The 16,988-nt window shown below is 37.4% G+C and overlaps 1 protein-coding gene across 4 annotated transcripts in view; it reads right to left on the reverse strand.

Moving 5' to 3' along the window:
• The window catches only part of LOC129240593 (cell adhesion molecule Dscam2), a 172,515-nt gene that overhangs the window by 78,920 nt on the left and 76,607 nt on the right, over positions 1-16,988 (reverse strand). For all 4 annotated transcript variants that reach the window (XM_054876497.1, XM_054876498.1, XM_054876496.1 and 1 more), the window contains exons 7-8: positions 13,202-13,391; positions 3,711-3,876 (exon numbers count right to left, since the gene is read on the reverse strand). In XM_054876497.1, coding sequence (XP_054732472.1) covers positions 3,711-3,876; positions 13,202-13,391 — 356 coding nt within the window. The remainder of the gene's footprint in view (positions 1-3,710; positions 3,877-13,201; positions 13,392-16,988) is intronic.

Genomic DNA, 16,988 nt, shown 5'->3' on the forward strand with positions numbered 1-16,988 from the left:
TCTGTTTAAAAGCTGGTTTTGCCCTTTACACTTGAACACGACGCTTTTTCCGATTGTAGTGGCTTCTTCTCATAACCGCTGCGAATGCGGTCTTCTTTTCTCTGCTAACTTCACTTCTCAGGTTTTCTTTACGCTTTGGCTCGTACGATTTAGCCGTAGTTGCGCATACAGCCAAATTGCAATCACCAGTTTACTGTATATGCCTACCTCAGTCTAGTTCTAGGTCACTTGACATTTTTGAGACGTCTTCGTTTAGCAAGGGAACCATTTGTCTTTGAGACCGACTGACGTTAACGTAACACAATAACCCTGTACAGCGGGAGCCAAGCAAATAACTGAATCCTGATGGCAGTTTCGTTTCTTAGTTTGCGGTGTAGAGCAAAAAGCACTATTTCAAAGTGTCCAAACATTATTTTCAGAGTTTCGACTACATAATTGCTTACAAACAGCAACCAGTCCTCAGGATTTCGGGAAGGATCTACCTCTATCTCAAAGCAGCAGCAAAGTTATCGAGCAATATTCCCCCTAGCAAATATGCTTGTTATACCTCACACAACTGTTACTATTTGCTCTTTGTATTAATATATATATATTCTATTTATATATGAAGGATGGTTCCATGTGTGTTGTGCCACGCCAGTGGGGAAAGTTACTGATCGCCATTCACTTGGGAGTGGCCAGGACGATTCTTCTGCATATGGTTCAAGCAGTTCACAACTCCCCGGATTAGCCCAAGTATCCTCTGGGTAGCTTCCGAACACCCCTTCGGGAGTGAGCTAACGTGAGAAGGCGAAACATTTCAGGATAGCTGGTTGTGCGCTGGGTTTGGGACCCGCCACTTAAAAATCCGGTCCCTTAATGGGGAAGGTGCCTCTGCCCGGCTGGTTGATGTCCTCGTGAGAGTAAAGGCTAACATCACTGCCATTCAAGAAATGCGATGGATGGGGCAAGGCAAGAAAAACATAGGGCCTTGCGACGTCTACTACAGGTGACATGTGAATGAGCGCAAATTCGGTGTCAGATTTGTTGTGGGAGAAAAACTTCGTTGCCAAGTACTGTCGTTCACTCCGGTGTACGAGCGTCCACGCCCCAATGAAAGAGAAGGACGAAGCGACTAAAGATTCCTTCTATGAGCGCTTGGAACGTTCCTATGAGCGCTGCCCCCGCCACGACATAAAAATCGTGCTTAGCGACTTAAACGGCAGGATGGGCAAGGAAGGAATTTTTGGTCCCACAGTCGGAAACTTCAGCCTGCAAAACGAAACATCCAGAAACGGACAGAGGCTGATCGACTTCGCCGGGGCCCGAAACATGGTAGTCTGCAGCACCAGCTTCCAGCATAAGAAGACACACCAAGCTACGTTGTTGTCGCCTGATCGAAAAAGACGAAACCAGATCGAGCATGTTGTGAAGATTCGCCACTTGACTCTCAGTCCTGCTCTCAGAGAGTACTGCTCAACAAATCGGTATGCACGAGCAATGGAGCAACATTTATCGTTCTCTAAATACCGCCGCCGAAGAAGAAATCGGATTCTGGCGAAAAAAAGCTGTTGGTACGACGCGGACTGTCATACTGCCGCAGAAAGAAACGATGCTGCCTATAGATCTACGCTACGATCAGGCGCAAAGCGAGCCATATGGGATCGCTACAGGGAGCTAAAAAGAAAGAGAGACGTATTATCCGAAAGAAGAAACGAGAGGCCGAAATACGTGAGTGCGAGGAGATTGAGATGCAGGCCAATAGGAACAACGCCTGAAAATTCTAACAGAAAGTTCGGCGGCTAACAGAAGGTTTTAAGACCGGGGAGTTTTCCTATAACAACAAAGACGGCGATCTGGTGACTGACATCCAGAGCAATCTTAAATTATGGAGGGAACACTTCTCGAACCTGCTAAACAGTGATAGCTGCGCATAACACAGAGAATGTGAAGATCCCGATACCCCAATCGTTGACGACGGAATTGTCGTTCCGCTACCCGACTATGACGAGATGAGAATAGCGATAATGCGGCTAAAGATCAACAAGGCCACGGGCGCCGACGGACTGCCGGCTAAGCTATTCAAACATGGCGGCGAGGAGCTGGTAAGGTGCATGCATCAACTTCTATGCAAAATATGATCGGATGAAAGCATGCCTGCCGATTGGAATTTAAGTGTACTCCGCCCAATCCATAAGAAGCGTGATCCTGCAATCTTTGCGAATTACCGCGGGATTAGTTTTCTAAATATCGCCTATAAGGTACTAGCGAGCGTATTGTCTGAAAGGCTGAAGTCCACCGTCAACCAACTGATTGGACCTTATCGGTGTGGCTTTAGACCTGGAAAGTCTACCATCGACCAAATATTCACAATACGCCAAATCTTGGAAAAGACTCATGAAAGGAGAATGGATACACACCACCAGTATGAAAAGGCCGAAAGTTATCTGTATGCCTCGATGTCTGAATTTGGTATCCCCACAAAACTGATACGGCTTTGCAAGATGACAGACAGGATGACTCGCTGTCGTGTGATTTCTTTAACCTGCTGTTGGAGAGCATCGTACGAGCCGCAGAACTTAGTCGCTAAGGCACAATATTTTATAAGAGCGTATGATATTGACATCATCGGCCTAAACAACCCAGTTATTACTTCTACCTTCTCCACACTGGATAAAGAGGCAAAGCGAATGGGCCTGGTGGTGAACGAGGACAACAAACAAACAGTCGGCGTACTCGCGTATCGGCACCCACGTCACTGTTGACAGTTATTATTTCGAGGTTTTAAAAGACTTCGTTTATTTAGGAACCAGCATTAACACCGATAACAATGTCAGCCTGGCAATCCAACGTAGAATATCTCTTGCCAACAAGTGCTACTTTGGACTAAGTAAGCAACTGAACAGTAAAGTCTTCTCTCGACGAACAAAACTAACACTCTACAAGGCTTGAAGGGTTTGAGAAAAAGAGTTTTGGACCTTTGCATGTTGGCAACGGCGAATATCGCAGACGATGGAATGATGAGCTGTATGAGCTTTACGACGGCATAGACATAGCGCAGCGAATAACGCAACAACTCCTTTAGTCTTTCGCACCGAATATTTTTTTGCTGGGGTGAAAGATCGTGTGCTTTTTGGAACTTGTAAGCCTTGACCTTAAGCTCATTTTTCAATATGCGTGGAATGCTGTCTTGCGATATTTTCAGTTCTTTGACCATTATTCTTCCACTTCGACGTGGATTTCGTTCAAGTCGAGCCTTCACTTTCCCAACCATTTCTGGCGTTATTGCGGTTTTTTTTGGTCCACCTCCATAGCGTTTTGCAATGCTACCAATATCATTCCAACGTTTTATAGTGCGATACACAACCATTTTCTTCACTTTGAGGTGACTGAGCTCACGAACCATGACTGGTTGTGATTTTTCAGCCAAATATAACACAATCACACTATTACGTTTGAATTCCATCACAGAAAAAAAAATTCAACAAAACTGAGACGCAAATGCTTTTGATGACTTATAAACAATATATTGAACTGTCATTAGAACAATTTTGACGTTAATGTCATGAACTGTTTTACAGATACAAGCAGTGTGAAGTTGGTAACACTTCATATCGTTCACCCTATATAAAAGTATACTGCATGTAAATATCATATGTATAGCAATGCTAGATTAAAAACAATGGTATTCATACCTAACATAGTCGTACATATAGCACATTTATACTTACCGGTATGTCGGCACTGGGTGGCCCTGAGCGATACACGGTAATGTCGTCTGTCCATTAAGCACGACATGCCTAAGCGAATGCTTTTCGACGTTTATACGTGGTTGCACCATGCCTTTTGGCTCTGTGACAATGATGCGTCCAGGATATGTAGATATTTGTATTTCACCTGAAATAAATTTGAAGAAGTTGTGACTATGTATAAGTACACAGTAGGGGTGTATATAACACATTTCTCGTTCGTTTTTATACCTGAGTGCAATTATGCACAAGAGTTCTGTATGTAATAGCATAAAGGAATCGAGATGTATATATATATATAAGCGGCTGCCGAGCCGAATAGCGTAGCAGCCGCTCCTCAGCAGGCAATGGCAAACCTCCGAGTGTATTTCTGCCATGAAAAAGTTCTTCATAAAGAATATCTGCCGTTCAGAACGGCTTGGAACTGTAGGTCCCTCCATTTGTGGCACAACATCAACAAATAGCAGGATCGGCCAAACACCCAAAAAAAGATGTACGCGCCAATATCAACATCTTATTTTACTTATTTTTTTATTATACCAATATGCTCAGAGTGACGAGAGGGATCAATTCAGTCCGTCTGTCCGTGCGCACGTCAACTCGAGTAAAAATTAATATATCTCAATGAAACTTGGTACACTTATTACTCTTTGTCTAAGGTAGTTTGGTATTGCAAATATGCACGAAACGCTTAATGACAGAGAGGGATCTTAGCTATCGCCCCTCAGCAGGTAATGGTAAGCCTCCGAGTGTATTTCATGAAAAAGCACCTCATAAAAAAACCATCTGCCGTTCGAAGACGGCGTAAAACTGTAGGCCCCTCCATTTGTGGAACGACATCAAGACGCGCACCACAAATAGGAGGACGAGCTCAGCCAAACACCTAACAGAAGTGTACGCGCCAATTTTTTTCATATGTATGTTTTGATGATAGTGAGAAATTAGAAGTGTTTAAGCATCTGTCAAGCCCGTCAATCGAATACATATATGCTTACAAGTTATCTATCTATCTATATATATAAATGTGAAAATCTGTCCCTATATTCGCTTAAAACTCGCGAACGGGCTCACCTATCCAAACCAAATTCTTTTAGGCTTTGTTTGGACTATTCAGTAGATGGTTTGTGTTTTAAAATTTTAAGAATCGGATACCAGGGTCTCGAGAAATAGGCCAAAACGTGAACCCGGGTAACCCTAGGATGTGTTTGTACAATATGGGTAGCAAATGGAAGCTGTTGGTGAATGCTTTAGTTCAGAGTATTTTTCATGCCGCTCCGTGACTAAGGTCCCGAGATAGAGACCAACACGTGGACCCTAGAATGTGTTTGTACAATATGGATAGCAATTGGAAGCTATTGGTGAATGCTTTAGTACAGAGTATTTCTCATGCCGCTCCGTGACTGGGGTCTCGAGATATAGGTCAAAACGTGGGCCCGGGTAACCTTTGGTTGTGGATGTGCAATATGGGCATCAAATGAAAGCTGTCGATAAGTGCTTTAACGTGGGGTAATTTTCATACCTATTGATGACTAGGGTCTCGAAATATATGCCAAAACGTGGACCCACCGTGTCTTTGCCCAGCGAAGCGGGTCGGGTTTGCTAGTTGTTGTATATTTTAAATAGCCTATAAAATTGTTTACGCCCTTAAAAAAAAATAAACGATTTATACATATTATGGTATTGGTGCTCACAAAATGTTATATCAAGTTGGGAATAGATAAAGAGGCGTATAAAAGCTGTATAATTATCAATTATATCGCGTTGAAACCTAGCATATATTCTTGTTTAAGTTACAAAATAAAAAAAATTAAAAATTTAAATGTGAATTACTCATTTTTCGCGTGTTCGTGTGAGAGCAATGTAGTTACATATAAATACATATATGTATGTATGTACTTGTAAATACATAGCTATACCTAAAATCGCTTTCATAAATATGTCAAATCAATTAATTTCCTAATATTCTAATTCCAAATTATTTAATAGCTCTTCGTAATCAGAGTCAGGGCCGAAATTTTTTCGTCGTTATCTTCGTTTTCATTAAGGTCACTTGTTTGTACTTATCAAAGCATTAATTTCCTTAGTGATTGCATTCTTTTCTGTTTTTTATGCGCTTGTTGAGACTAAAACTAGAAGTCAAAGGATCTGATGTGTCAAAGGCTCTATTAAACATGCCTGTTAGATTGTTCTTTCTGCTGTTTTTTCGAGCATGGTGTTTATAAATTTTGTTTCTTGACTCTGCGGGCGCGCCGCGAAGTATTGCCGTCATTTGTATTGCCAAATCCGCCACTTTTTGGATTACTACATATAAACATGTAAACCGAGACGTGTTCAAACCAAATGTTGAATTTTTTTTCCGCGAAGATGTGTTTATCTGTTTCGTTATGTATGTATTTGCCACTTTTTTACATCCTATTTTATAACTTATATAATACTTGTACGTTCTACAACAATGTAAAGGAGAAATTTCATAGTTTAAATTTCTTGATTCGATTTAAATTTCTCTGATTTTAAATCTGTTGTATTTAAAATGTCCTTCGGTGGAGCGTCACATATGGGACATATGAGATCGAGTTGATTTTGTTTCGGTCAACATTCATCGCCAAATACAACATATAATTTATTTTAATATGTCTAATTCCTGAATTTTCTCTAGTTACTATTTCTTTTGATTTTTTAACATACTCAAGTTTTAAGGTGTCCGATTGTACCAAAAAATAGTGCCCTTTTTGTCACTCATACGTAATAGAGTTATTGTACTGAATATTTTTGCTCGACCTGTACTGCTATCAGGTCGTAATTAAACAGTTGGGCTTTATTAGTATAAAGTCGCACGAGCAATCTAAGCAAAGTATAATGATTTATTATATGAAAATTGGTGGAGATGTTGGGAAGTGGATTCAGAACAACCTTTATAACTGCAATTACTTGTCTTCAAAGTGACTTCAGCAGCTTCACTATAGTTTGGCACATTATAATAAATAGAATATATTTTCTTCTGAATTCATTTCATTTCAATTCATAAAATACGTGTGTGACTACTTGTTTTGGAAATATTTCAATGAAAATTAAATGTAGATGCATTTATCAATATCATCACTTTTCAATTTTAAACGAGAATAATAAAAAATGAAAATAAAAATACGAACAAAAATGAAGTATTTCAGTTCAGTGTTGATGATTGGGATGGGTAATCGTACCTCCATACTACACACATAGCTGTGACGTTTTAATTTATGACGGTTATTTTTTTTAAGCGCGAACAAATGCCGACTATGCGAAAGAGAGTTATACGCATAAATTCTACAAATTTACAAATACCCGTCAACGTATCTGTAAAACTATACCTGCATACGATTTTCGTTCTGTTTCGAAGCAACACTAACCTTTCGCTAAATTACACAGCCTTTTAGAATAAATTACTTAAAACCTGTAAGCCTCCGATGGGTCCGGTTTTCAGCTTTATGCTCTCTTTACATTCCTTTTTCCCAAGCGTGTGGAATTATATTGAATATTCTCCCAATTAAATCCACCTTTAACAAATTTTCTTTCTTAGCTTCCATTCCTGTGACAATAACATCTCTTTGTTTTACTACATTGTATACCATATATGTATGTATATAGGGTTTTTTAATAAGAGGTGTTATTTTGATATTCAAAGAAAAATGCTATGTTTTAATAAAATGTTTATTTCATTATACCTTCCGTGTGGCGTTAATAGTGGAAAATAACATCAGGCAAATGACCACCACGACCACGCTTACAGGATAATATCCTTTTCATGAAATTTTCCATAATCGAATTGCAAAGTGTCTGCCCTCTGGCCTCGATAGCCTCACGAATTCCATCTTTGAGGTCTTGAATCGACCCTGGGCCGTTGGCGTAGACCTTCTCTTTCACGTGGTCTCAAAGAAAAAAGTCACAAGGTGTTATATCACAAAATCTCTGTGGCCAATTGTGATCACCTCTTCGAGAGGTAACACTGTCCGGAAACTTTTCCCGTAAAAGATCAATGGTTTCATTGCTTGTGTGGCACGTAGCGCCGTCTTGTTAAAAATAAACGTTGTCCAGATCAATACCATCCAATTCCGGCCATAAAAAATCGTTAATCATCTCTCGATAGCGCAATCCTTTCAACTGTAACACCTTTTATTGGAAAATCCTTTACATATTTTATACTAAATATGTTAAGTCTCTCTGCTGTATGTTCAAGCAACAAGTTCAAAGGAACTTTTGGGAAATTTTCAATTACTTGAATTTCCTGCGGTCTGCGTTCACATTTTTTACTCAGTATTTCTTTGTAAGAAAGAAAGATATCAAAATTTCTGCATGACCTACTGCCAACTTTTGACGTACTTGCGGAATATGGCAATTCAGATTTCCCTATTTCTGCTTTAGTTAAAAGCCAATTTTCATTTTGCTTTTAAATAAATCTAAACGCCAATGACTTTTTTCATCTGTAATTGATTTACTTGCATTTCATTATTTTTTTGAAATCTACAAGTTAAAAAATATTATTCAAGTCAAAACTAATCTTTTTTTCTTTAAGTATTTCTTATATTAGAAATCGTCAATCGTGACGACTCTATTCTTTGCGTTCAAGCGCTGGGAGAGTTATAGTTATGTATTCAAACTTTAGACGCGTTTTTCTCAAAACTATATTTTTCGAATTGGCGTACACGATAACTCGAAAAGTTATTGACCGATCTGCATGAAATTTTGCACACATCTTTTTTATGATATTACTTTCTATGTGAATTTACAATTTTTTTTTTTGTTTTTTTTTTTTTATTATTTACATTGTAACTAGTTAATAAATTATAAACTAACGAACAATTTGGATTTAATTTTAAGCAATACAACTAAATTTAATAATACTCTGCCCAAGGCTTGTAGAGAAGTGGACTACTGCGTTAGTTGGTGCGGTTTTTTTCGCTTCAGCCTTTCTTTCCATTTACCGGAATCAATTAGGGCTAAGGCTTCGCTATTTACATGGTGGCGTACTTTTTCCATATGAGACTTAGCGTTTATGTTGATCGAAGTGGCAACTGATTCGATGCCAAGGTCGCGTTCGATATCTGTGTTACCTTATTTTGGAATCTTTGTATAGATTTTATATTGGTTGAGCTTGAGCAGCCCCATAGCTGGATCCTATAGGTCCAAATTGGTTTAAGCACCTGCTTATATAAAAGAATTTTATCGTATAAGGATAAGGCTGATTGGTTGCCCATAAGCCAGTATATATTGTATTTCTAAGCTGATTTCTAAATCTTCTTTTTTCTTTTTAACGTGAGCATTCCATCTAGGCTTGGTATCTAGTGTCATACCTAAGTATTTGCCGTTGTTGTGATACGGGATTTGCACGCCGTTTATATATAGTGGCAGATATTGGATTTTCTTCTGTGTGAAGTCTAAATTAATCGATTTTGTTTCATTTAGTTTTATGCGCCATTTAATGGTCCACTCTGAGATTTTATTTAAATAAATTTGAAGGTTTTTGATTGAGTCAATCTGAGTTTCTCCTACCGATAAGATGACTGTGTCGTCAGCAAAAGTTGCTGTGGAGCAATTTGTGCCATTAGGCAAATCACATGTGAAAAGAATATAGAGAATGGGCCCCAGCACGTTGCCCTGTGGGACGCCAGCTTTAATTTCCTGAAGTTCGCTATATGTGTCTTCGTATTTTATTCGGAAGAAACGATCCGATAGGTACGATTTTAGATTATTAAAATATTGTGTTGGTAGAAGCGCATTTATTTCCTTGAGGAACCCACCGTGGCAAACTTTGTCAAAGGCTTTAGACACGCCCAGAAAGACAGCAGAACACACCTTTTTTCAAATGCGTTTTCAATGATGCAAGTAATTCTGTGGACTTGGTCAATGGTAGAGTGTTTTGTGAGAAAACCAAATTGATGTACTGGTATTTTATTTCTTTGCTTAATAATTATGTTGAGACGTTTGGCTAAAAGCTTTTCCATCAGTTTTGAAATGATTGGGAGGAGCGAGATAGGCCGATAAGATGTGGCATCATGCGTTGGCTTCCCTAGTTTATTAAACATATGGTAAATATTTCAGCAGTTTTCAAATATATAGGGATGTGGTGCAGTTTGAATGTGGCGTTCATTATTTCAGTAATCTTGGATATTGTGCATTGAGGAAGTTATTTTAGAATTTCAGCATTTTCGAAAAAATTATAGTAGGAAAATTCGCCATAAAATTCATTTTTTTCAGCATTTTATTCCGCGTATTTTTTTCCATTTTTGTTTAATTCATATAGAAATTATGACATTAATAAACAAAACAATTTTTGATTTCTTGTATTCAAGTCACTGACGTCGATGTTACAATGCCCGCCGATGGAGAAGCCCCGCTGCGACCTTCCTGGAAGAATTGAGTGTACATCCGCCATTTTAAATGATTAAAATAAAAATACAAAAATTGCTTATATAATTTTAATGTATAAATAAACTGTATGCCAATTTTATGGAAAATCAGGAAAAATATGGCCGTTTACAGGTATCTGTCCCCTTAATTGCTAATTTCCTTTTTTGTTATTAATTTCAACTCGTATAGTATATTTAACTAATATGGTGTTCACTTATAACTCAGCTAAATTTCACTTGTAATAGGAAACAGTTGGCAGGGACACGCTCAGGCTCATAGCCCATTGTTATGCGGGGAGCTTCTCCTTATCTCTTCTAAAATCAATGTGTACTTTTCAGAATTTTTTTCATTACTCCATTCTTCGTTCACTACTCTTACCATTTCTTTAAGGATAAGTAGCTTGCATGTTTGTAACGGTATTCCTACGTCATTGTTTATGTACTCATCGGTCAATATGGTGCCGAGTCTCGCTAGTTTATCAGCTCTACAGTTACCCTCAATGTCGCGATGACCAGGAACCCATGTTACCTTTAGGTGAACAGATTCAGCCATCTCGTGGCATTTCATGGCTACCTTGGAGGTTGTCGACTGTTTTGTGAGGAACTTCATCGCCGCTTGGCTATCATCGAAAACGTAGATATCATTTCTGGATATCGCATCACACTGTATCAGGGACGGGACGGCTTTCATTATTGCCTGAAAGACACTACAGTAGTCGGGGAACCGAAAACTGTAGGCGATCCCAAGATATTCGGAGTATACACCTGCACCCACCCTGCCCTCAAGCTTTGAGCCATCTGTGTATACATGGATGAACTCGCCCTGTTTTACATCGTCCCGTTCTCTCCCTTCCCTTGAGCGTAGGGGGGTCGTGAACGCGGTAATGGCAAGTGTAGGCGGGAGTGCATAGTCTACCACTCCGGTAAGCCCCAAAGTGCCAGCCAGGATTTTACCGTAGCCGTAATCCGTGTTTGCCCACTTACTAAGAGTCTTCAGTCTTATTCATCATTCCGAATCTGATCAGATCATGCGAAGTTTAATATCGCATATAATGCTATCGATGGTGTGCTTGGCATCGCACCGTCACTGCGTATAGAGTTAATGTATCATTCTGGATTCCAATCCCCATTTCTTCCCAATTAGCCTTCCGCAGGAGTGCAACGCGGTCATAGCTTTGTGTGCTCTGTCTGCAACTGTGAGCCCCCAATCAAGCTTCCTATCTAGTACAAGTCCTAGATGGCAGGACACAAACTGACAATTTAAAACAACACCTAAAAAAATAGATAAATCGGAACTTCTTCTCGGAACTTCTCAAAAAAAAAATATTTAAGTTTATTTTGTGGGGCGAAGAAGTGGGCCAGGGTAAAGCTTGTTTGTAATATAAAACGTATGTTGTAATAAAAACTTTTACAAATGGAGCCAAAATCTAACGTGACATTTACAAATTTCAAGAGCATATATAGGTTTTTCTAGAAGTACATACTTATCTGACAAGTGTAACTCTATTATTGAGCGTTGAAGTACATACATATGACAACAAAAGCAATAAATAAGCAACAAAAGAACTTTAACTAATAATTACAGTAAAATCTATAAGTTTCACGTTTAAACGTTTCATTATTTGGGCACTCTCACAAATTAGATAAAATATTCTGCACTAAAATAAACAAGTACAGAAACTACATATTTTGATGGGGTATCTTGGACATATCTTCATATCTTGGGAGCTGGATACAATTATCTTAAATTTTTTGTACAGCAGGCATTATTATTGGTAATTCACAACTACATATATGAGAGAAACTCGAAATCCACTCGTATCGTCTGAAGATTGAGGGAAAACACAGATGTACATTAAGTAGTGCGCGATTCTCATGAAATTATTTCTAAAAGCATTACAGAAGAATTAAAAAAATCTCTTCTCTAACTTCTTCAGGTGAAAGGTAGAAAATCTATATATATAAAAAGAAGTTACATTTCCTTGGTAATCTTATAACTCAAGAACCGCCGAACCGATTGACACAGAAATTTTAGAGTTCTTTTCTACCTTTGAGGAGGTGGTTTGTGTGAAGTTTGATTGAAATCGGTGCAGCCGTTTCTGAGTTATGACATTTGATGTGAGTAATTATTTCCTCTCATACGAAATGCCTGTATGGGAAAAACAACAACAAATACACAGCCGCTTATGAGCGTTTCTGTTGTACTGTTGTGGTTGCAAGTGTATTATGTTAATATTAATTTTGGACGAAAATATAATAAAAACTGGAGCATTCAAGGAACTGGAAAAACATTTTTAACTTTATTTATTTTAGCATAATTTATTAGCGTAAAAAATTGAAATGGAAATTAAAGAATCAAAGTTTAATTACAAGTTTTTATCGGCTCTTTCACCTTACTTGTATATAGGTGACCACCACAATCAAATTTAAAAAAAAGTACAGAAAAGGCTATTGTGACATCTTTAGAAAGTATGTTGAATGAAAAAAATCAACCAATTCAACTGTTTAAACATTTTACGAGTTCTATAAAGAAAACTTAATATGAAAAATTTCTTGCGATATAAAAAAAACATTTTATGTATGGTGGTGCGAAGCCCACTGGGAAATGCTAGTAATAAATAAATATACATTGAAATAATAATCTTTCTACCTTCGTCAAATTACAAATTATGTATATTATATACCTACATGGCGCGTACACCCTTTTTGGGTGTTTGGCCGAGCTCCTCCTTCTATTTGTGGTGTGCGTCTTAATGTTGTTCCACAAATGGAGAAACCTACAGTTTTAAGCCGACTCCGAACGGCAGATATTTTTATGAGGAGCTTTTTCATGGCATAAATACACTCGGAGGTTTACCATTGCCTGCCGAGGGGCGACCGCTATTTTATTAATTTTGGTGTTTCACCGAGATTCGAACCGATGTTCTCTCTGTGAGCCATTCGGCTACGGCGGCCGCTTACAAATTACAAATTAGTCAATAGAAAAAGAAATACTAATAAAGAGGAATAACATCGCCAGAGTCTACTAACTTAGATTGAACTTACTGTACAAGCTGGTCCAAATAAGTTTAGCTATGCATAGGTACTCACCTGTTAATCGATTTACGGTTCGACAAGTATAACTCTTAAACGCATCATTGGACCCCGCATTGTTAATATAGAGTTCCCCATTAGATAGTACTGTATACTTTCCTCCTATGTCCGTATTGGGATACAGATGCATGCCAGTGTCTTGCACCCAAGCTGTTACCATAACAAACTCTGACATGTAGCTGGGCACCTGCAAAGACGATTGATTTATAAAGTATAGAGTCAAACAACCAGTGTTGCCAATTTAGCGACTTTGTCGCTAGAAGTGACGACTTTTGCTTGAGTCTTGGCGACAAAAAAAAAGTTTTGACGGCAAAAATGATTTAGCTACTTATCTGGCGACTTTTGAAGAGCAAATCAAAACCGTTTTAGATACTTTTCTGTCAACTTGATTACCCGTGAATGCCCTTTACCTTCCATACCCAGTAACAATTTACTGACTATAGATAAAATAACGCACTACCTATTGGTGTGTTATCGTCGATAAATTATCGACCTTGTTTCACACAATTGTAATGAGTAACCAAATTATTTTTACCACTGATCACATAAGAGCAATGCGGTCGGGGAATCCCCGGATTTTATTATGTTCTGTACGTGAAGCAATTGAATTGATATCGGCTCAGTTGATTGTTTACTATCCTCTAGCGTCCTTTTTAATTCATTTTAAGTAAATATAAAATATGGATTTACCTCTGAAAAAAAAGCAGTACGTTCAAAAGTATCGAGATGTATGGGAAACACAGCCTGAATTCAAGGGATGGCTGAAACCAGTCTTTGGAGATTCAACTAAAGCAAGATGTCAAATATGTGTAACAGAATTTTATGCTAAACTAAGTGATGTTAAAAAACATTTAAAATCTAATAAGCACAAACAAAAATTGGATTAAAAAAAAACACAAACCATTTTACCTGTGAAAATTGCTCCGAAAACTACGGTTAGAATATCAAACAGAGCGGAAGGTGCCCTTTCTCTATTCATTGCTGAACATTGCTCCATTTCAACTGTAGATCATTTAGGCGTACTGTGTAAAAAGTTGTTTTCCACTGATGAAAGCGCTAAAAACATGCAATTACATCGTACAAAGTGTGCTAACATTATAAAATACAGTGTACTAATAGATGAATCCACAGATGTATCAGTTTCAAAAGCACTAGGAATCGAAATAAGGTACTATAGTATAAAAAACCAAACCATTAGATCAGCATTTCTCAAGCTTGCCTCAGTGGAAACTGCAGACGCTCAAAACCTATCTGCTGTTCTTGTGAATTCCTTGAAAAATCTTAAAATCCCAATCGCTAATATGGTAGGAATTTGTACTGATAATGCCTCTGTAATGGTCGGAGTAAATAATGGTCTTTTCGAACTGCTCAAGAGAGAATATGGCTTATCACATTTGGTATTGATTCGTTGCGTAAGTCATTCTCTACAACTTGCGGCTTCACACGCGTCAATAAATACCCAGACACATAGAATTTCTTGTACGGGAAACCTACAATTGGTTTTCGATTTCTCCCAAAAGGCAAGGAGAATATAAAAAAATTTATGAAACGATAAATTGCGGGAAACAGCCGCTAAAAATTTTGAAAGTCTGTGCAACTCGTTGGATTTCAATTGAACCAGCTGTACGCAGGATTCTGGAGCAATGGGAAGAACTAAAGCTACATTTTTCACTTTCAAGAGTTCAAGACAATTGCCACACAGCTGATCTTTTGTACCAGATGTATTGTGACGACTTAAGTCAACTTTACATGTTTCACCTTAAGCATACTTTAAAAGACGTACAAATAGCACAAAAAGCATTTGAAGGTGAAGACAATGACCCCAAAAAATTACTCGACACTCTTGTGTTCCTCATGCAATCGCTAGGAAAAAACATAGTTTTTCCAACTGTTGATTTGTTGACGACAATAGTTCCGAACGAATGTATGTACGCTAGTCCCCACCTTGGCTTTGCATTTGAACAGAAATTGTCCCAGTCAAGTTTGCCGCAAGAAAATAAAAATGATTTGAAGAAGAGATGCATTGAATTTAGTCTGAAACTCATGAAGGAGATTCAACAAAGACTACCAAGTAATGTCGCTATTCTGAAAAAAATGTCGTTGTTAAATGTTGAAGAAACATTAAAAGTAAATAAAAATAATGCAATAGCCAATGTAGCCAAAGAATTGGGTTTTAATGACGATTTCAGAGATGGTATGCTGCAAGAATGGCATAATATCAACTTCATTAAGTGGAATAACACTACAAACACTGTTCAATTTTGGAGTGAAGTTTTACAGTACAAAAATGCCGCAGGAGAGAATTCTTTTTCTTTGATTTCAAAACTGGCAATCACTATTCTATCCTTGCCACATTCAAATGCCGAAGTCGAGAGAGTATTCAGTTCTATGAACATTATAAAAACAAAACAACGCAACAGAATGTCGTTAAACACAATTAATGCACTAATTCTGTTGAGAGATCAGTTAAAAAAACAAAATAAAGATTGTACATCGTTTGAAATACCGCCGGAAGTGCTGCAACTCATTGGAACCAACAAAAGTTATTCTTTTACAACAAAACCCGTTGAACAGCAATATCAGTTTTTAGACGACATTCAACCCTCTACTTCAACTGCAACTTTATCAGATAAGCATGAGACTGAAGAATTATTTAATTTACTAAGTGAAGACGATGAAGATGAATAGCACACATATTTTTTGATCTGATGTGAAATTGGAATTTAAAGAATTTATCTGATCGTTACAATGATCATTATATACTTAATTAAACATTAGGCATTAGATGTACAAAAAGATTTGTTATGTATGATTTCTTAATTTTATGCTAATATATAATTTTCTTATTTTCTATATTCCACTTAATTGACAGGTAGGTAAGTTAACAAATACTTTATTCTTCTTTAATGTCCGATGAGTCCATTCTCTCATCATTCCATAAAACATCTTCAAAAGAGATTTCTAATTCTTCACTGGAATTATCGTCTGTCAATTCTTCGACCTCAAATAAAAACAAACCTCAACGAATGTACTTAAAAATATTTCCTACATAACATTAGAGTAACAAATTTGGTTAAATAATTAAATATATATTATCAATAGGGGAAAAGTGACATGAAAAAGACACCTTTATTTATTTAACAGCTTCCGAATGAATTTTGTAAAAGTTTTATTACATTTTTCCTCAAATTTCAGCAGAGTTAGTATTACTGGTTTAATTATTATTCATCTACAAATTTTAAGTCCGCACCTGGCCTCTTGGGCACCTCTCAGAATGAAATTTAGGATCCGCTCCTGATGGAGTTAGCGACTTTCTAGCGACTTTTGATGTTGGCCCTAGCGACTCAGATTTTCTGGAGTTGGCAACAGTGCAAACAACGTCTATCTCACAAATATTAAGGAATTTTTTTTTTTCATTTTCATTGAAAGTATGCAAAAACGATACGACATAAAAATCGTCACGCAAGTGAAATATGTAAACCTATCGAACCATATAAATGTATTAATTTTATTTTTTGTTTAGTAATTGGAATTTTAGAACCCGAATTTTTTAAAATGTATACAATTTGCAAGTTAGAAGGCGGAATTTTTTAATGTGTAAAATTTGGATGTTAGAACGCCCGTGTAGAAATTAAGTGTTAGAACATAGGATACTCGTATATTGATGTGTAGATTTTAAATTATTTTTATTTAGTATATTATTTTACAGTTTGGATAACTACATGTGTCAGAAAATTCTACCGCAATATTATAAGATTATTTAGTGTGTAAACACATATTCTGC

The sequence above is a fragment of the Anastrepha obliqua genome, chromosome 3, assembly GCF_027943255.1.
Source record: "Anastrepha obliqua isolate idAnaObli1 chromosome 3, idAnaObli1_1.0, whole genome shotgun sequence".
NCBI classification, from domain to species: Eukaryota; Metazoa; Arthropoda; class Insecta; order Diptera; family Tephritidae; genus Anastrepha; species Anastrepha obliqua.